A 21,445-nucleotide genomic window follows, 5' to 3' on the forward strand; every position below is an offset into this window, starting at 1 on the left:
GATCGGTGGTCCAATTCCGACACTGCAGTGCAAATTGAAGCTTTTTTTCCGATGCACCTTTGTTAGCATAGAAACAGTGTCCATCTGTCTGCTTCTGAGCCCCATACACAGTATGGTTCGCTGAACGGTTGTTTTAGACAAAGGTCTGGTAGACCCCTGGTTGATTTTCACGGTGAGCTGCTCCACTGTAGCGTGTCGTTTGGCCCTCGAGCACCTTCGTAGCCGACGTTCACTTCTCACATCAATGACATGTGGTGCTCCACAGCTTCCACATCGGTTATTCCCAATGGTGCCATTTGTCCACTCACAATACACTTCGACCACAGCAGTGCGGGAACAGTTCACAAACTGCGCTGTTTGAGAAATACTGCCACCCTTGGCCCGAAAGCCAATAATCATCCCTTTTTGCAACTCTGATAAATTGCCCCTTTTACCCCTGGCAACAACGAGTGATATGTGTTCAGACAGCCAATCGCACACCTTATTTACCCCCCAAGCAAGCCCAGAACACATCACTTCCTTCATGGTGGTCATAATAATGTGGCTCGAATGTGTATATAACAGCTTTGCGATCTTTCAGGTTGTTTCATCACATTCTCCCTGCTCTGTTCCTGCCTATAATGTGTTTCTCTCTGGCAGTGAGCTAAAGGAAGACTATTCCCCATCAAACCTGTCCCTTCCTCCTACACATTTCCATATGTGTCCATATGTGTCATATTGTATGCATTTGTTATTGTGCTGACCGGCAGCATAATGGCGAGGATCGGCATTGATAGCAGCGTCCCATCGCGCTGGACACTGTGTGTATTTATGCAGGAGTCTCCTCTCATCTCATTTGGACAAGCCCCTTTCTAAACCAATCAGTATGCGTTCCACCCACCTGCATCATGAATTACATGACCGGGTGACGTTACCTCCCATTTCCTTTCTAATTCGTCAATCTAGTGTTATCGGGCGTGTCTGGAGGTATCCTCCTCCGTTTCCAGGGCTACACTGATGCTCCTGTCAGTGTATAGTGCAGGCTTCTGAACTACTATCTGTGTTTATTATACAAAAGTAGCGATGGACAAATAGAGGTATTTGTAGATAGTTCTCATTAACATTGTAACCATTTGCTGGAAGTTTATCATCCTCAGCGGTGTCTGATTGTTATTGATCTCCTTGTATTACGTATACAGAAGGGAAACTGCACTTAAGGGAAAGACACATATATTGCATCTTCTTTTCGGTAATGTCACACTATAGTGTATTTGTGTGTGTGTGTGTGTGTGTAGGCTGCGCTCTATAGTCTTCACATCTTGGTAGTCTTTGTGTTTGTTTGTGTGTGTGCTTGTGTGTGTATATATACTCATAGGTTGGCTCTATTGAGATGATGTGAAAATAGTGTGTGTGTATGTATGTATATCTATAGACTGAGCCCTAGAGCCCTCATATCAAAGTAGTGTTTGTGTATGTGCATCATGTCACAACCTGGGCCACCTTTTTAATTTCTGGGCCCCATACAATGGCAGTGGCTCTTTGGGGAACAAGGGGAAGACACTAATGTATCACTACTGGGGGTATGTAGGGCGGACAGGGATAAGATGAAACCTGACAGGAACGGCAGGGGGAGACAGAAGGTAAGCAGGGGTTCTGTCAAGGTACAAGGTCGGGACACAAGTAGGCAGGGCTCTGTGGGGGCAAGGGGATGGAACGTACCAAGGTCTGGAGGGCAGGCAGGGTGGGAGACATTAAGTGGACAGAAGCTCTGCCGGGGGAAATGGAGAGACAATAGGTGGCAAAACCATGTGAAGGGGAAAGGGAAAGTAGCATTATCAAGAGGGGGGTCAAGGAGGAAATATAACCCACAAGGGCTCTGTGGACGGCCAGGGGGAGACAGTAGGTGGCATGGCTCTTCGGAGGTGCAAGGGGAGCACATAAAAATAAGAATTGTACTGAAACCGCTGGCTGTACAGAACACAGACATGAAGCAGCTTCAGTACTTGCATAACCTTCATTTCCCAGTCACTTACCACTCTGCTGCTTCTGACTTGCTCTGCCAGGGCAAATAACAGGCCCCATTACGTCACAGGGCCTGTTCCTTTCCCCATAGTAAAATTATAATGGCTCCATTGCAGCAATCTAGCGGGCAGCGGGTGGGCCCCCTTTCCCAATTTGTGGTCGGGCCCCTGACAGAATTTCCGACTGTACTGCCCTGATGGCAACCCTGGTAACAACAGTGTGTGCATTTATAGACTGTGCACTAATGTAATAATAGTGTGTGTTGAATGTAAAATAATCTTTTTTAATTGTTCATGCGGCAAATCTAATTTTCTAAATCTTCATTTAAACAATATTTATGGACATGTCTTAAATAGCTATCTTTGTAGATGCAAACTTGCTGTGCAATGGATTAAAAGGAGTCTAACAAAAGAAAATGTAAAAAGACCCTTTAATGTACATTAAATGAGTTTTTCACATTCAACAATCCCCTTTTAAGGGTTCACAAAGGATAGGTTGGATCTTCAAAAATCAACTGTAATCTGTGGGGGAACCAGTGTTCAGTTCCCCTGTAGCGACACAACAGGGGAAATTAAGTATTATACAGATCATTTAAATCAATGTAATGTAATAAGTTGGGATATAATGGATCCTGTATATATGAGGCCTAAATATGTCTTTTGAACAAAGAAAATATGCATTTACTGCAAATCCTACCTAGAACGCATTTACTATTGTATTTGAAATTAAAAAGATGTGTATACCTGGATTTTCATTCTTCATGTGGAAAACATTTGGGCTAATCACAGGGATGAAAGCAGAAGGCAGAGGAGGAGTACCCATTCCTTCAATCATGTATACAAAGTCACCAATCTGGAATTAATGTGAAGGGAAAAATAATTATACAATTCAGAAACTCTTTTTGTTATGATGTATACAGATATTTTTTTCTTAACATATGAAAAAATAATAGAATGTCACTGAGTTATTACTGACTATAAAATAACACTTGCTACAGTATGTTTTAAGGCACCCAACAGGTTCATTACAAGTAGACCAATGTAACCACAACACATGGACTGTGCATATTTCACAGCATTTTTTTCCTCCAAAATGTGAATTTATTCACCTTGAAATTGTCACCTAATACGTTTATGAAGAATTATATTAATTATCTGAAAACAGTGACATAGAGGACAAAAACATAAGCAAATTAATTTGCAATATATAAAGTAACTACTGTGAGGTATAGAGTCTTTTGTACATTTATACAAAAATGTTACACAAAACGTTATTGAAAAGATTAATTTGTAGAAGACTATTCAATGTCAGTCAAAACAGTAATTCTTAGCTAAGTAAAAAGGAATATACAAAAGATTAAGTGGAATGTATTACTTTTGTATTGATTATCTGTAAGCTGTGTCACTATAGCTAAATGCAGAAACTGCGTTATCTGTAATGTAACTCTCAATCTCCCTAATTAAACACTGGGAGCTGCCTCATGTCTCTCTAATCAAGTTGTCTGTCCATGATGTTTCCACTCTTCTTCACACCATGTACATTTAATGTGACAGCCCTTTTCCAAATGATTAATGTTAGTTTTCAATGTACTGATCAGAAATACTTTCTCACATTGGAGACCTCTAGATTAACTTTAGTGAGTTAAAGTTTTTCTAATAAGCCACAAATATGATTGCATCTATATGTCCATGGAAAAAAAAAAAAACAGTCTTAAAGTGGTTGTCCAGTTTCAGCAAATTAATGTTATTTTTTATATAATTAAAAGTTATACAATTTTCCAATATACTTTCTGTATTAATGCATAACGGTTTTCAACATCTCTGCTTGCTGTTGTTCAGTAGGAAGATTTTTTGTTTAATTCCAGTGAATGTCCATGGTCATGTGATGGACACACAGGTGCTGGAATCGTTAGAAGACGCAGCTCTGATACCTTTACTGTAACTGTAATGAGCCGTGCAGCTGTGTGTCCATCACATGACCATGAACATGAACTGGAATTAAACAAAAAAAATTCCTACTGAATAAGGCCCCATGCACACGACTGTGCCCGCAATCACAGCCCGCAATTGCGGGCATGGCTGGCCGCCAACTGCCACCCACTTTTTCGGGCTGTGCTCCCATGCAAAGTATGGGAGCACGGCCCGCAAAATGCAAAAGAACGGACATGTTCCATAATTTTTGGAACATTTCTACGGCACGGACACCCATCTGTAGCGCTACAGAAAGGTGTCTGCGTTCAATAAAAGTGAATGGGTCCGTTTTTGCGGACCGCATTTGCGGTCTGCAAAAACAGTGTTTTTTTACGGTCGTGTTCATGGGGCCTAACAGTAAGCAGAGATCTTAATACCAAGAGAAATTAAAACAGAAAGTATATTAGAAAATTGTATAGCTTTTAATTATACAAAAAATAACAGTAATTTGCTTAGACCAGACAACCCCTTTAAGCTGGTTTAGCAGGGGCAGATATGTTCTAATAACGAGCACCGATCACCGATAATTACAGGTCGATCAGTGCTCGTTTAAAGGTACTTAAAGGGAACCTGTCACTAGCATTTAACCCGTTTAAACCATCCATACCTGGTGGAAGTCGGCTCTGTACCTTTTAATATTCCGTTTTTTAGTGTTCCAGTACCGTATGCTAATAAGCCTAAAAGAGTAATATCTTCGTTTGTAAAGAGTCATATCTTCATTCCTCAAGCCTTTCCGAGTTACCCCGCCTCCTTACTTTTGATTGACAGGTCCTTGCCCCCCCAGCACACACAAAATCCAGCGGTTGCGCATTGATGTCCTGTTCTGGTGCATGCGCACGACAGGACACCGTAGTGCATGCGAAGTAACTAGATTTGAGACCTGGACGAAGCAGGGAAGGGTGTCGGACCATATATGACGGGCACATGTGCGCTATCTCAAAGTAGATTTCAGCATTCAGGGTGGGCCAGTTTTTAGTGGTGGGCGGGCATAAGAAGAGGAACTAACGAGACTGCCTGATTATTACCATAAAAGGCGCACAATGTTTGCAGACTGTATTTACAGTCAGAGGAGGATTTTGGGGAGAGGGGATAACGGCAATGAACTTTTGACAGTTGCAGCCAGCAAGGGGTGAGTAGAGTTTAATAGGTGAACTGCTGATGACAGGTGTCAAAATCAGCCGCTCGAACTATTAAATCAGACTGTTTTGATTGACATAAAAGATTAAAGCAGCCGCGGAACAAGCATTTGCTCGTTCAGTGACTAATCGCTCCCCTATTTACACAGCATTTTGTCTAAAGAAAAAAATATAATACAGCGTTCGCTGTATGAAAATTATCAGAGAAGAGCCCTGAGATGAGTCCAATGGCATCCTTCACAAGTGCAGTGCTCAGATGAAGCCGAGGCCAGTGCACCTGGACTCTTTAACTCTCTACAACTTCTTTTTAGGCAAAATACTAAAACGGACAGTTTTTAAAGGGGTATGTTTAGGACGATATTCTCCAGCAGTTTAACATGCTAATGGTTTAGTGCCTTACAATCAAGGGACAGATTCCCATTAAGACAGGATCAAAAATGTAATTTTGATGCCGTTTTTTGCTGTTTTTTTTAGACAAACACCGGAGTGGATGCAAAAGAAGGGAGTTGCATCTGTCTTTTCTATATATCTTGTCTTCCTTTTCGATCTACTTCTGTCTTTTTTTTTTTTCTTTTAAAAACTGATCACAAAACTGCATGTGTGATCCTGGCCTTAAGCAGTAAGCAGCTATTTTTTATTCTTTCTGTATATGTAATGAAATATTTCACTTTTACTAATAAGATGTTAATAGATTAAGCTATATATAAAATATGTAATATTTGTCAAAATTCTGTCTCCAAAAACTGATCTTAGTGAATGGTTTGTTCACATTTTATGTCCATGCATGTGTATCATAGAGTTAAACACACACACAATGTCTACAAGGCTTAATGCTGTCCATCAGCTGAAGCCCCTAAAGCACAGAAAAGAAAAATTGAATTCCCCAAAAATTTTTATTGCTACAGAGTATATATATATTTAACCCCTTTCCGCCGAAAGTCATTTTTCAGATTTTCACATTCGTTTTTTCCTACCCACATTCCAAAAGCCATAACTTTTTTATTTTTCCATCAATATAGCCGTATGAGAGCTTGTTTTTTCTGGGACGAGTTGTAGATTTTCACGGCACCATTTATTGTACCATATAATGTAGTGGAAAACTGGGAAAAAAAATATTTGTGGGGTGAAATAGGAAAAAAACAGTGATTCCTCAATGTTTTGGGGGGTTTCGTTTTTACGGCGTTCATCGTGCAGTAAAAACAGCATGTGAACTTTATTCTGCAGGACAATACGATTACGGTGATATCAAATTTATATAGTTATTTTATGTTTTACTACTTTTACAAGGAAAAAACCTTGTGTTAATAATCAAATTTGAGCTATGTCGCCCTATTCTAAGAGCCATAACTTTTTTATTTTTCCATCGATTGAGTGGTATGAGGGCCTATTTTTCTGGGGCGAGCTGTAGTATACATATATATATACATTTTATATATATTAAAAAAACTTTATTTTACTGTATTTAACTTTTATTTTACTTGTTCCCCTAGGGGACTTCAACCATCGATCGTTGGATCGCTTGCCTGTTATACTGCAATACTAATGAGTCGCAGTATATCCTTATACTGACAGACTTCTATGAATGGATTTATAGGAGTACATGGCATGCCTTTATAGGAGTACAAAGATGGTAGACCTGGGGGCCTTCATAAGGCCCCCAGGCTGCCATGCCAACCATCGGCACCCGGCGATCTCGTCGCAGGGGAGCCGTTGCAATGTTACAGGGGGCCGTTCCCCTGTTTCTAACCATTTAAATGCTGCAGTCGCTACTGACAGCGGCATTTAAGGGTTTAAACGAGAGGGGGGAATCCTGCTCTTTAGACTGAAATGTCGGCTGTAAGATACAGCTGACACGCTCATTCTATGGAGCGGGCTTAGCCCGTGAGCTCGCTCCATACTCCACCACTTGACGTGCGCCGAATATGTACGGCAGATGTCGGGAAGGGGTTAAAAAATAATATAGCTCTTTATCTTTTCTGTGCAAGTTTCTTGCCTACCATACTTATATTAAAGAGGACATGTCAGTTCTCCTGACATATCTATTTTAGTAAATTCTTGTATTCCCCTTGAAAAAACAATTCTGTAACATAATTTCTTAATGTATGAATAAATTGAAAAACTGGGTGTTACCATTCCCCTTGTCAAAGGGTGTGCCCCTACATAGTATCACTCTGTCAGAACTGATTGGACATTGTCAGTCTGTGTAGGGACACACCCCATCTGATAACACCCAGTTGTCAATTATTCATGTTTCTAGGAGGAGTAACAGGAAAAGGGCCCAAAAATTTTTCTAAAAAAAGATGCTCCAGAATTGTTATTTCATGGGGAATTCAAGTATTTACTAAGATGGACATATCAAGAGAGGTGACAAGTCCTCTTTAGGCAAAAATCCATAGTTGTCACAAATAAACTCCCCAAGTTATCCATGGAATTACTAGTGCGAGTGTTAAATAGTCGTTTTTTGAAACTACAATCACCATCCATGTATCTATACAGAATTGGGGTTGATTCAAAATCCAAAATTACTAAAATGCTAAATTTGTTAGCCTACCACAAAGTTACTAAGACAGTTTGTTGTGCCAATTCTGTAATGTTATTACAAAAAGGGTATAGTTTCTCTTCAGAATCAATCTCAGAAACAAAATCCCATCAGGGCACTATTGCTCTACAACCGAAATTAAGAAACATTGGTCCCATCACTCATCTACTCTACCTGCGAAGGACGTCTAAGCTAGTAGGTGAAGAATAAGCATAAATAAAAAGCCTTAAAGTTTACTACATGCCGTGACACCTATATGTGCCCTGAAGATATTTTGCAGTTAAGGCAAAACCCAATATGCTTCGTCACAAATACTGGAATGGAAGAAAATGGCATAAAGACATAACAGAGAGGGGTCTCACACTTGGGACCCTGCTGTATGACCCAGAGGGCAGACCCAATGCTTCCATGCATTACATTCATTTGAATGGCCGGCATGTAATGCTACATCTATGTATTGACAGCCAGACGCAGCTTTTTCTGGCAATAACAATTGGTCGATGGGGGTTAGAGAGACCGGAGCTCTGGTGATCAGCCGGCTTCTATCTTTATGCGGCTTCTATCTTTATTTTTCAACCCATCTCATTATGAGGTACTTAAACAAAAGGAAAAAATTTATATTTACCTCTTCACTGGTGAAAATAATAGTGCAGTAGCGTTTTCCAAGTTCAAATGGAAGAAAATTAACTGGCAAGTTAGTGGACATGCCTTCTTTTAAGAAAATTGAGCTTACTGGGCAAAAGTACTGTCGAAGAAGATTTGACTTGTATTCTGTAAGCACAAAACGCACCTGTTAGAACAAACAGTATAGTAGACCAGACCACTACGCTGCACATAACAGTATTACAAGGTTATACTTAAAAGGAACAGTTTTATTTTAAAGTATTAATAATGAATACCCATTCGATTAAATAAAATGCTATATCCTTGTTAAAAGCCAATGATGGACATTTAACCCCTTTCCGACATTTGTCGTATGGATATGTCATGGAAAGCCAGTACTTCCCGCAATTTGCCATATCCATACAACATCGGAGCTAACTCTGATCCGAGCCATTAACCCCTTAGATGCAGCGATCGAAAGCGATCACTGCATCTTAGTGGCTGGTAGCAAATCGGCAGCCCTGCCGAGCGATTGCAGGGCTGCTGATGGCTGCTATGGCAACAGGAGGCCTAATAATGGCCTCCTGGTCTGCCATTACGGAAGCTGATTAGGCTCCACCCGGAGGAGGAGCCTAATCGGCTTGCTGTCAGTGAACGACTGACAGATCTAATACATTGCACTACATAGGTAGTGCAATGTATTAGTAAATAAATCAGACAGTTGGACTTTCAAGTCCCCTAGTTGGACTAAATAAAGTGTAAAAAAAAGTGTAACAAAAGTGAAAAAAAAAGCTGTAAAAATATAATAAATGTTTTAAGTAATAAAATAAAACACAATCACCCTTTTTCCCTTATCAAGTCCATTACAATTGAAAAAAATAAATAAACCATACATATTTGGTATCGACTCAACCGTAACAGCCTGAACTATAAAAATATGATGTTATTTATTCCACGAATAAATAATGATGTAAAAACAACAAATGTATAAAAAAAAAAAATCAGTCTTTTGGTCACTTTGCCCTACAAAAATTGGAATAAAAAGTGATAAAAAATAGCATGTTTTCAAAAATGGTACCTATAAAAACTACAGCTTGTCTCGCAAAAACAAAAAACCCTCATATAGCTCTGTCAACTAAAATGTTAAAAGTTATGGTTCTCACAACATGGTGACAGAAAAAATACATTGTTTTTTAAAAAAGGAATTTTATTTTGCAAAAAGTTGTAAAACATAAAAAAGCACTATAAATTTGGTATCGCCGGAATCATACTGACCCGCAGAGTAAAGTTAACATGTAATTTATAACGCATGGTGAAGGCGCTATATAAAAACGATGCTATAATTGCTGTTTTCTGGTCACCTTGCCTCCTAAAAAAATAGGATAAAAAGTGATCAAAAACTCACATGTGCCCGAAAATGGTACCAATAATAACTACTGCTCGCAAAAAAAAGCAGCCCTCATACCACTATGTCTATGAAAAAATAATATTAGTGAAGACTCCAATAAGTCAGGAAATAAAAAATATGCAGTTGTGCAGGCCCGAGGGGAACATTTCTTCTGTTTCAAAAGGCGATTTATCAAGGCCCTAAAATTAGGGAACCAGGAAGTGTAGGACTCAAACATTCCTTCTGGAAGCGAAGGTGTCCGTATTATACCAGGGCAACACTTTCCCAGCAAAATTCCCCAAAATGCAAGGGTGCAGATTGTGGACCAATAAGGGGATAAGAAATGACGCCATTCATCAGTGCGACACTGGCCTGTGCATAAAGGATTGCTTAACAGAGTAACACCCATCTATGGATTATTTAGTTTTTTTTTACCCCATTATTATACCACCTGATTATGCCCTCTGCTCAGCTTACATGTACCCCCATATTATAAATCAAAACAGCAGCAATACTCAAACAAAACTACTACCAAGCAAAATCCACGCTTCAAAAGCCAAATGCAGCTCCGTCCCTTCTGAACCCTACAGTGTGCCCAAACAGCAGTTTACTGCCACATATATGGCATTGCCATACCCGGCAGAACCTTTTTAACAATTGTTGGGGTGTGTGTGTCCAGTAGCATAAACAGGGCACAACATGTTTGCCATGGAAATTGCATATCTAGGGAAAAAAAATGAAAATGTTTACTTTGCACCCTCCGCAGCACATTCATTTATGGAAAAGACCTGCGGAGTGAAAATGCTCCATACACCCCTTAATAAATGCGTTGAGGGGTGTAGTTTCCAAAATCTTTTATTATTTCACATTAGAACCTCTGCAAGTGTGAACCAATACTCTGTAAATCGCCAAATTAGGCCTCAATTTCACATGGTACTCTTTCACTCCTGAGCCTGGTCGAATATACAGGCAAAAGATTAGGGCCACATGTAGGGTGTTTCGAAAACCAGGAAACACAGCATAATAATTAGAGAGCTGTCTTGTTATGGTGGCACAAGCTGGGCACCACATATTGGCATATCTATAGAAACATTTATATTTTCACTCTGCAACATCGAGTGCACACTAATTTCTGCAAAACACCTGCGTAGTTAACATACTCACTACACCCCTAGGTGAATACCTTGAGGGGTGTAGTTTCCAATGTTTTGGTCCCAGTTTATGACAAAATATGTGGTATTGCCGTACTCGGGAGAAATTGCTTTACAAATGTTTGTGTGCTTTTTTCCTTTATTAGTTGAGAAAATGAAAAATTATGAGCTAAAGCTATGTCTTACTGGGAAAAAAAATTAAATTTTTATTTTCATTGCACAATTCTAATAAAATCTATGAAAATGCTCACTAAACCACCTAGATTAATTCCTCAAGGGGTGTAGTATTAGTATCCCAAATGGAGTCACTTTTGGGTAGTTTCCACTGTTTTGGTTACACAGGGGGTTTGCAGATGCCAAGAAACCAATCCAGCAGAATCTGCGCTCCAAAAGCCAAAAGGCGCTCCTTGTCTTCTGAGCTCTGTCGTGTGCCCAAACAGCAGTTTATGACCACATATGGGTTATTTACGTACTCCACAGAAGTTGCTTTACATATGTTGGAGTTCTTTTTTTCCTTTATTTGCTGAGAAAATTAAAAATTTGTAACTAAAGCTACGTGTTATTGAAGAAAAAAATATATATATATTTTCACTGCCCAATTCTAATAAAATCTATGAAACACTTGTAGGGTCAAAGTTCTCACTACACCCCTAGATGAATTCCTCAATGGGTGTAGTTTTGTAAATTGAGTCACTTTTGGGGAGTTTCCACTGTACTGGTACCTTAGAGGCTTTGCAAAAGCGACATGTTGCCAAGAAACCTATTCAGCAAAATATGTACTCCAAAAGCCAAATAGTGCTCCTTCTCTTCTGAGCCCTGCCGTGTGCCCAAACAGCAGTTTATGCCCACATATGGGGTATTTCCCTACTCCAAAATAGTTGCTTTACGAATGTTGGGGGGCTTTTTCTTCTTTATTCCTTGTGGACATTGTTTTTTTTTAGCTAAAACAACATATTGTTGGAAAAAATTTAACTTTTTCATTTTCACGTCCAAATTCTAATAAAATCTATGAAACACCTGTGGGGTCAAAATGCTCACTACACCCCTTGGTGAATTCCTTGTGGGGTGTGGTTTCCAAAATGGGGTCTTTTTGAGGTGTTTCCTTTGTTTTGGCATCTTCAAACCTGACATGGTGCCTAAAATATATTCTAATAAAAAGAAGGCCCCAAAATCCTCTAGGTGCTACTTTGCTTCTGAGGCCTGTACTTCAGTCCATTAGCACACTAGGGTCACATATTTCTGGGAAAATAGGCAATAAATATTGAGTTGCATTTCTCTGGTAAAACCTTCTGTGTTACAGAAAAAAATGGATTAAATATGAATTTGTTGCAAAAACATTACATTTGTAAACTTCACCTCTACTTTGCTTTAATTCTTGTGAAACGTCTAAAGGGTTACAAAACTTTCTAAATGCTGTTTTGAATACTTTGAGGGGTGCAGTTTTTTTTAAAATGGGGTGATTTATGGGGGTCTGTATTGTATAGGCCCCTCAAAGCCACTTCACAACTGAACTGGTCCCTTTTCAAATTTTCTTGAAAATGTGAGAAATTTCTGCTAAAGTTGTAAGCCTTGTAACGTCCTAGAAAAATAAAAGGATGTTCAAAAAACTATGCCAATGTAAAGTAGACATATGGGAAATGTTAATTAGCAGCTGTTTTGTGTGGTATTACTATCTTTTTTACAAGTAGAAACATTTAAACCTGGGAAAATGCAAATTTTTGCCGTTTTTCACTAATACTAAATTTTACCACTTACTTAAAGTACAATGTGTCACGAGAAAGCAATCTCGGAATCGATTGGATAGGTAAAAGTATTCCAAAGTTATTACTTTATAAAGTGACACATGTCAGATTAGAAAAATATGGCTCTGTCAGGAAGGTCAAAAGTGGCTGCAGCGGGAAGAGGTTAAAGGTGAAATCCAGCCAAAAATTATCAGATAAACATTGGTGGAATTTGTGAGTTCAGACACACAGTGGTTTCCAGAATGAATGGACTGCATCTCTCTAGAGAGCTCAAACCCCTTTGGCCTTGCTCTGAGATTTCAGTTAGGGTATGGTCTAATGTAGCGGCCACCGCACGGCTAATACATGTCCGCTATACAGCTGAAAACCATGCGGACAAGCTGGTCACCGAAATGGCTGTATAGTTAGCAAGTAAAACTACTGTCTGTAATGAATAGACCCTTTTTGGCCGCACATATTTGTCGGGTAAACAGCAGTTATACTTGCAAAACCATGCAGCTATTAAAAGACTCTTTATAAAACCACGCCAAACAGCGTAACCACATTTTTTTTCACCTGCATCATGGCTGTGTCTTGCGTGACACCTTAGAAGATGTCATGACACAGATCATATGACAGTACTTACAAGGGTACTCCTATGATGTGCTAAAATTACTTCAAATATTATACATAATTATATACTTCTATACCTTAGCGTTTCCAGATTTAATTTCTTCTACCGAACTAATTTCAATACGCAATTACATAAGCATACCGAGCAGCTGTATTGTCAGACATGTCAGGTTGCACTGTTGTGATTTTGTGTTACACCAAAAAACACAGATCTTTATTTATCAATTGCTTCAAAAAGGAGGTGAATGTAAACTGTTCTTTTTACCATCTCAGTACATAACTGTGGAATATGCCGGTCCTATATAAGTAGGGCCACCATCAGCAGCATGTAAACCAGGGCAGATGATCTGGCCACTAGACTTGAAGGGGCCTATGGCGATCTAGGTAAAAATGTTCTAACCATATCAAACCAAGGGTGGGCTAAACAAGCAACTGTATCATCAAAGGGTCCACATATCCCTTACTATGTAAGATAAATAAAATAGTAGTCAGTATCCAAAAAATTTATTGTAATGGCCGGAAGGAGGTGAAGGGAAAGTGAGCCCTAATCTACCCACCGCCCTGTCCCTGCCTACTTGCAACGACTCGCCCTAGGCGACGAGGTACAACTGGGCGGCGGTCCCTACGCTGTCTAAGTGCACAGGAAAACAAACAGGGAACATGCAAGGGAAGGGGCAGTAGCCACGGAACGCCACGAGGAAACGGAGCGGCGAACGGACAGTCAGGACCAGGACGAAGTGAGTACACCCGAGCGGGCAAGGAGACAGAAGCAAGCCAGGGGCAAAGCAAAGCAGGTCAAGCAGAACTGCAGCAAGGCAGAGGCACGGCAGAAGCAGGCTGGAGCAAGCAGCAGTGGGGCCAGGAATCCAAAAGAATTACAAGCACTGAGGGAGAGAACAGGGCAGGTAATAAAGGACAGGGGGCGGAGCTAACTCCGACAGACCAGGCCGCGATAGGCTCTCCCACTCCTGAGCCTGCCACCCTGGTTGGTGGGAGATGGTGTCAGTCGAACAGGTCTGGCCTCAGGTGTGGATTGATTAATCCCAGGAGTATACCTAGATGAAGTACCTGGCAGATCCCTAACAGTACTCCCCCTTTTATGAGGGGCCACCGGACCCTTACTAAGGGGACCCGGTTTAGTGGGGAAGAGAAGGTGGAACCTCCTGATCAATACCCCAGCGTGAACATCACGGGCAGGTACCCAAGTCCTCTCCTCTGGCCCGTATCCTCTCCAATGGACCAGGTACTGGAGGGAGCCCTGGACCATCCTACTGTCCATAATCTTGGCCACCTCGAATTCCACCCCCTCAGGGGTGAGAACGGGAACAGGAGGTATCCTCGAGGGGGACCAGGACGGGGAGCAGCGTTTAAGGAGGGAGGCATGGAAGACGTCATGTATGCGAAATGATGGGGGGAGCTCCAGACGGAAGGATACAGGGTTGAGGACTTCAATGATCTTATAAGGTCCAATAAATCGGGGAGCAAACTTCCTGGACGGGACCTTAAGGCGCAAGTTCCTGGACGACAACCAGACCAAATCCCCGACGACAAACCGGGGGTTAGCAGAACGTCTACTATCCGCCTGAATCTTTTGTGCGCTCTGGGACGCCTCTAGGTTCTTCTGAACCTGGGCCCAGACGGTGCACAGTTCCCGATGAACATCCTCTACCTCAGGATTATTGGAACAACCAGGGGAGACGGAGGAGAATCTTGGGTTAAACCCGAAATTACAGAAAAACGGGGAGACCCCTGACGAGTTACTGACCCGGTTATTCAAGGAAAATTCAGCAAGGGGAAGGAATGAGACCCAATCGAATTGACAGTCGGAGATGAAACACCTTAAATATTGTTCCAGGGATTGGTTGGTCCTTTCCGTTTGGCCATTAGTTTCGGGATGGAAGGCGGAGGAGAAGGACAGATCAATCTCCAACTTTTTACAAAAAGCTCTCCAAAATAAGGAAACAAATTGTACCCCTCTGTCAGAAACGATATTGACTGGGGCCCCATGGAGACGCAGGATGTGTTTCACAAACAAAGAAGCTAACGTCTTGGCGTTAGGTAGCTTCTTAAGGGGCACAAAGTGGCACATCTTGCTGAAGCGGTCGACTACCACCCACACCACCGACTTGCCCTGAGATGGAGGCAAATCGGTGATAAAATCCATGGAGATATGGGTCCAAGGTCTCTGGGGAATGGGCAAGGAACGTAGTAGGCCCGCAGGTCGGGACCTAGGGGTTTTGGACCTAGCGCAAACCTCACAAGCGGCGACGTAAGCCCTAACGTCTTTAGGCAACCCAGGCCACCAATAGTTTCTGGTAATGAGGTGTTTGGTGCCCAAGATGCCAGGATGACCAGATAGAGCGGAGTCATGGTTTTCCCTGAGTACCCTCAGCCGGTATTGCAGGGGAACAAACAGTTTGTCCCCAGGGACGTTCCCGGGAGCTGCACCCTGATCAGCCGCGATATCAGAAGCTAAATCAGAATCCGTGGCAGAGACGATTATACCAGGGGGTAAAATACAAGCAGGATCCTTCTCAGAAGGAGGATTGGCCATGAAACTACGTGACAGAGCATCAGCCTTAATATTCTTGGACCCAGCCCTATAGGTAACCAAGAAATTAAATCTGGTAAAGAATAGTGCCCACCGAGCTTGTCTAGGATTAAGCCTCCGGGCCGATTCTAGGAAAACCAGATTCTTGTGATCCGTAAGGACAGTTACCTGGTGTCTGGCCCCCTCCAGGAAGTGCCGCCACTCCTCAAAAGCCCATTTAATGGCTAGAAGTTCGCGGTTGCCAATATCATAGTTACTCTCCGTGGGCGAAAACTTCCTAGAGAAGTAAGCACAGGGGCGGAGATGGGTGAGGGAGCTGGTACCCTGGGACAAGACGGCCCCCACTCCCACCTCGGAAGCGTCAACCTCCACAATAAATGGCTCCTCTTGGTTGGGCTGAATCAGCACGGGGGCCGAGATAAAGCACTTCTTGAGGGTCTCAAAGGCCTGGACGGCCTCAGGGGGCCAATGGAGGACATCAGCACCCTTGCGGGTAAGGTCCGTAAGAGGCTTAGCGACGACCGAGAAGTTGGCAATAAATCTCCTGTAATAGTTGGCGAACCCTAAAAAACACTGTAACGCCTTAAGGGAGGCAGGTTGGACCCATTCCGCCACAGCCTGAACCTTGGCAGGGTCCATGCGGAATTCATGAGGAGTGAGGATTTGCCCTAAAAATGGTATCTCCTGTACCCCAAAGACACATTTTTCAGTCTTAGCAAACAGATTATTCTCCCGAAGGACCTGGAGCACCTTCCTGACATGCTCCACGTGGGAGGACCAGTCCTTGGAAAACACCAGTATGTCATCAAGGTACACAACAAGAAAATTACCCAGGTACTCTCTCAGGATTTCATTAATAAAATTCTGGAAGACAGCAGGGGCATTACACAACCCAAAGGGCATGACCAGGTATTCGAAATGACCCTCGGGTGTGTTGAACGCAGTTTTCCACTCATCCCCCTCTTTGATGCGGATAAGGTTATATGCCCCCCGTAGATCGAACTTAGAAAACCATTGGGCTCCCTGAACCTGATTAAAAAGATCCGGAATCAAAGGAAGTGGGTACTGGTTCCTTACGGTGACCTTATTCAGGTTACGATAATCAATGCACGGCCTAAGACCACCATCCTTCTTCCCCACGAAGAAGAAGCCAGCACCTACAGGAGAAGTCGAGGGGCGAATGAAACCCTTGGCCAGGCATTCTTGGATATATTCCCTCATAGCTTTACGTTCAGGACATGAAAGATTAAATATCCTCCCCTTAGGAAGCTTGGCACCAGGCACCAAATCGATAGCGCAATCGTAATCTCTATGGGGGGGCAACACCTCGGAGGCCTCCTTAGAAAACACATCGGCGAAGTCCTGAACAAACTCAGGAAGCGTGTTTACCTCCTCCCGGGGAGAAATAGAGTTAACAGAAAGACATGACATAAGACATTCATTACCCCATTTGGTGAGATCCCCAGTATTCCAATCAAACGTGGGATTATGCAACTGCAACCAGGGAAGGCCTAAAACCAGATCAGACGATAATCCCTGCATCACCAGTACAGAGCACTGCTCCAAATGCATGGAGCCAACAAGGAGTTCAAAAACAGGAGTATGCTGAGTAAAATAACCATTAGCAAGGGGAGTTGAGTCGATTCCTACTACAGGGATAGGATAAGGTAAATCAATACAAGGCATCTTTAGAGACATAGCAAATTCCGCAGACATGATATTAGCAGATGACCCTGAATCCACGAAAGCACTGCCCGTGGCAGCCCGGCCAGCAAACGAGACCTGAAAGGGAAGCAAAATTTTATTGCGTTTCACATTAACGGGAAATACCTGTGCGCCCAAGTGACCTCCCCGATGATCACTTAGGCGCGGAAGTTTTCCGGCTTCTTATTCTTGCGCCTGGGACAGGTGTTCAGTAGATGCTTGTCGTCCCCACAGTAGAAGCAGAGACCATTCATTCTGCGAAACTCCCTACGTTGTCGAGGGGACATGGAGGCCCCGAGTTGCATAGGTACCTCCGAGTCCTCCGTGGAGGGGCGAGGAGACGGGACCTCGGGGGGGATTGCAGAAAAGTCAGAGGGGAGCACACTGAAGCGTTCTAGCTGACGTTCCCTGAGACGTCGGTCAAGTCGTACTGCTAGGGCCATAACCTGGTCAAGGGAGTCAGACGAGGGGTAGCTAACCAGCAGATCCTTCAGGGCGTCAGATAATCCTAACCTAAACTGGCACCTTAGGGCCGGATCGTTCCACTGAGAAGCTACGCACCACTTCCTAAAATCAGAACAGTATTCCTCAACCGGTCTCCTACCCTGACGTAAGGTCACCAGCTGACTCTCGGCTAAGGCAGTCCTGTCAGTCTCGTCGTAAATGAGTCCGAGGGCAGAGAAAAAACGATCAACAGAGGAAAGTTCAGGGGCGTCAGGAGCCAAGGAGAAGGCCCACTCTTGGGGCCCTTCCTGGAGTCGGGATATGATGATACCCACCCGCTGGTTCTCGGAACCTGAGGAGTGGGGCTTTAGGCGGAAATACAGTCTGCAACTCTCCCGGAAGGAGAGAAACGTCTTACGGTCCCCTGAGAACCGGTCAGGTAACTTGAGGTCGGGTTCTAGAGGTGAGGTGAGGGGTACTACTAAAGCAGCGTCACCCTGATTGACCCTTTGGGCCAGGGCCTGGACCTGTAGGGAGAGGCCCTGCATCTGCTGGGCCAGGGTCTCAAGGGGGTCCATGATAGCGTCAGCGTAGGAGAAATGGTAGACTAGGTAAGGGCTTGTAATTATGTAATGGCCGGAAGGAGGTGAAGGGAAAGTGAGCCCTAATCTACCCACCGCCCTGTCCCTGCCTACTTGCAACGACTCGCCCTAGGCGACGAGGTACAACTGGGCGGCGGTCCCTACGCTGTCTAAGTGCACAGGAAAACAAACAGGGAACATGCAAGGGAAGGGGCAGTAGCCACGGAACGCCACGAGGAAACGGAGCGGCGAACGGACAGTCAGGACCAGGACGAAGTGAGTACACCCGAGCGGGCAAGGAGACAGAAGCAAGCCAGGGGCAAAGCAAAGCAGGTCAAGCAGAACTGCAGCAAGGCAGAGGCACGGCAGAAGCAGGCTGGAGCAAGCAGCAGTGGGGCCAGGAATCCAAAAGAATTACAAGCACTGAGGGAGAGAACAGGGCAGGTAATAAAGGACAGGGGGCGGAGCTAACTCCGACAGACCAGGCCGCGATAGGCTCTCCCACTCCTGAGCCTGCCACCCTGGTTGGTGGGAGATGGTGTCAGTCGAACAGGTCTGGCCTCAGGTGTGGATTGATTAATCCCAGGAGTATACCTAGATGAAGTACCTGGCAGATCCCTAACATTTATAGTACACTAGTTGCCAGCACTGATAGCACTGAGATGGCAAATATTGAAGCCATTGCCTGCTTTAATGACAGTGGTTCATTTTCTTTCTGTCATAGAAGGTAACTTTAGTGCCATTTTTTAAGGCTTATTACAATGTGTAATATGCTATAGATATGCATTTGGTCCTTTGACTACTTCTGTAATCATTTTGCCCTCACTGTAAGGGTATGGAAAGACGTGGAGTGTTTCTGCCGTCACTGTCCGCATCAATGCCGCACATAATCTGCGTTGCAGATTCTGTTGCGGCTTTGCCTAAAATGTGCAGGAAATTGATGCAGATTAGCCGTTGCGTATTCAGGTGAAAAGTACTTCCCTTCTCTCTATCAGTGCAGGATAAAGAGAAAGGGCAGCCCTTTCCCTAGTAAAAGAAATTCATACTTACCTGGCCATTGTCTTGGTGACACGTCACTCTTTCAACATCCAGCCCGAACTCCCTGGATGACGCGGCAGTCCATGTGACCGCTGCAGCCTGTGATTGGCCTGTGATTGGCTGCAGCAGTCACTTGGACTGAAACGTCATCCCAGGAGGCCGGACTGGAGGAAGAAGCAGGGAGTTCTCGGTAAGTATGAACTTCTATTTTCTTTACACGTTGATCTATATTGTGATCGGTAGTCACTGTCCAGGGTGCTGAAACAGTTACTGCCGATCCTTTAACTCTTTCAGCACCCTGGACAGTGACTATCTCCTGACGTCGCATAGCATTCACTAGTAGTCACCCGTAATTACAGGAGCTCCATAGACTTCTATGGGCCTGCCCGTGCCGTGATTACGGCCCGTGATTATGGGCGTTTTTACGTTCGTGTGCATGGGGCCTCAGTCTGGCTATAGACCTAGAAATACATAGGTCCAGCCAGAATGACGTAATATTCTGTTCGAAAAAACCAATATGCAACGCAACACACATAACATCTGCGGATTTAATTGCAGAATTTTGAATCTCCATTGAAGTCAATGGAGAAATTCCGCAATGAGTCCGCAACAAGTCCGCTACACGTCCGCAACAGCCAGTGTATGCTGCGGACACCAAATTCCGCACCGCAGCCTATGGTCCGCAGCAGAGTTTTCCGCCACGTCAGCACAAACCTAACTGAAAAGGTGTGGAAACCAATGGAGAATATGTCCGCTGCGGATTACCACAGTGGACTGTCTGCAGCGGAGTTCCAAAGCAATTCCGCCACGTCTGGCCATGCCCTAAAAGTTGAATAATTTTTGTGTCAGGTTGGAAACATACTGTACCTTGATTATTTGAGTCACAAATCACCGTAGAAAGATCATGATCTGTAGAGTTGACACTGTAAAAAATAAAAAAAATAAAAAATTCAATGCTAAAATAGAAAATAAATAGACTAAATCTTTAGAGAATGTAATGTGTATTCAAAAACTCAAAAAGACTGAATAACATTTCAAAAGTGAAGTATGTGCAACATTCAGGTAAATCATACCAACAGCATTATTGAATTTAGTAAAAGCACAGATTAATGAAAGACGAAAAAGATGAAATACACAATTTGATAAGATGCTAAACATTTACCCAAATAAAGCAGGTATAAATTAACCGTTAATTTAGTCTCATAGGCTGGGTGAACATCACATTACAGTTCCTTTTACAATATCATCTTCTGCCAATGTCCCTGTCTCACATGTACGAGGACAATGAATGTACACCTTTGAAAATGTTTTTTTATTTTTTAAATCAGTATGATTGGTGCAAATTTGTAATTACATTTATTAAAAAATATTTTTACTTTTTGAGATGCAGCTTCTTCGCATCCTTTATACAAAGCAGCTGTATCGTGCACTGAAACCTGTATCTGTCAGGTCAGTGAAACTGATTCAGTGAGACAGGTTCCGTAGCAGCAGGTTCTGCGTGTCTCTGACATGCAGGATTGAGCTTTTACCAATTACATCTAATTTCATAACTTAGATGTGATGGATAACAGGTGAATTCTGAGTGTCAGAGACACTTAGGTCCTGCATTCACTGAACCCGTCAGTGCCGCTGATCTGACGGATTTAGGTCTCAGTGCTAGATACAGCTGCTCTGTATACAGGATACAAAGCAGCTGTATCTCAAAAAGTAAAAGTAATTTTGAACAAAATGTAATTACAAAGTTGCACCAATCACACTGATACAAATTTTAAGCCGTGTTAGAGCTGGTTTAGTTTGTGACAAATAATTGTGCTAGAAAATGTCTAAAAAATGATAAAAACGTGTTAAAAAGTAGTCAAAAACATGCTTGTTTTATAAATGTGAACTACCATGTTGAGAATGGCATAACATTAAGTTCTCACATGCAAGTAACGAGTGCCACAAAAACAGGCGTAAGACTAGACAAAACCGAGGTGCAGTAAGCAT

General features: G+C 42.9%; 1 protein-coding gene across 2 annotated transcripts in view; it reads right to left on the reverse strand.

The window, feature by feature from the left end:
- The window catches only part of CFAP47 (cilia and flagella associated protein 47), a 546,843-nt gene that overhangs the window by 251,083 nt on the left and 274,315 nt on the right, over positions 1 to 21,445 (reverse strand). For both annotated transcript variants that reach the window (XM_075852746.1, XM_075852745.1), the window contains 3 exons: positions 20,327 to 20,382; positions 8,272 to 8,417; positions 2,745 to 2,853 (listed from right to left, as the gene is read on the reverse strand). In XM_075852746.1, coding sequence (XP_075708861.1) covers positions 2,745 to 2,853; positions 8,272 to 8,417; positions 20,327 to 20,382 — 311 coding nt within the window. The remainder of the gene's footprint in view (positions 1 to 2,744; positions 2,854 to 8,271; positions 8,418 to 20,326; positions 20,383 to 21,445) is intronic.

Source organism: Rhinoderma darwinii, chromosome 2 (genome assembly GCF_050947455.1).
Source record: "Rhinoderma darwinii isolate aRhiDar2 chromosome 2, aRhiDar2.hap1, whole genome shotgun sequence".
Taxonomy (NCBI): Eukaryota; Metazoa; Chordata; class Amphibia; order Anura; family Rhinodermatidae; genus Rhinoderma; species Rhinoderma darwinii.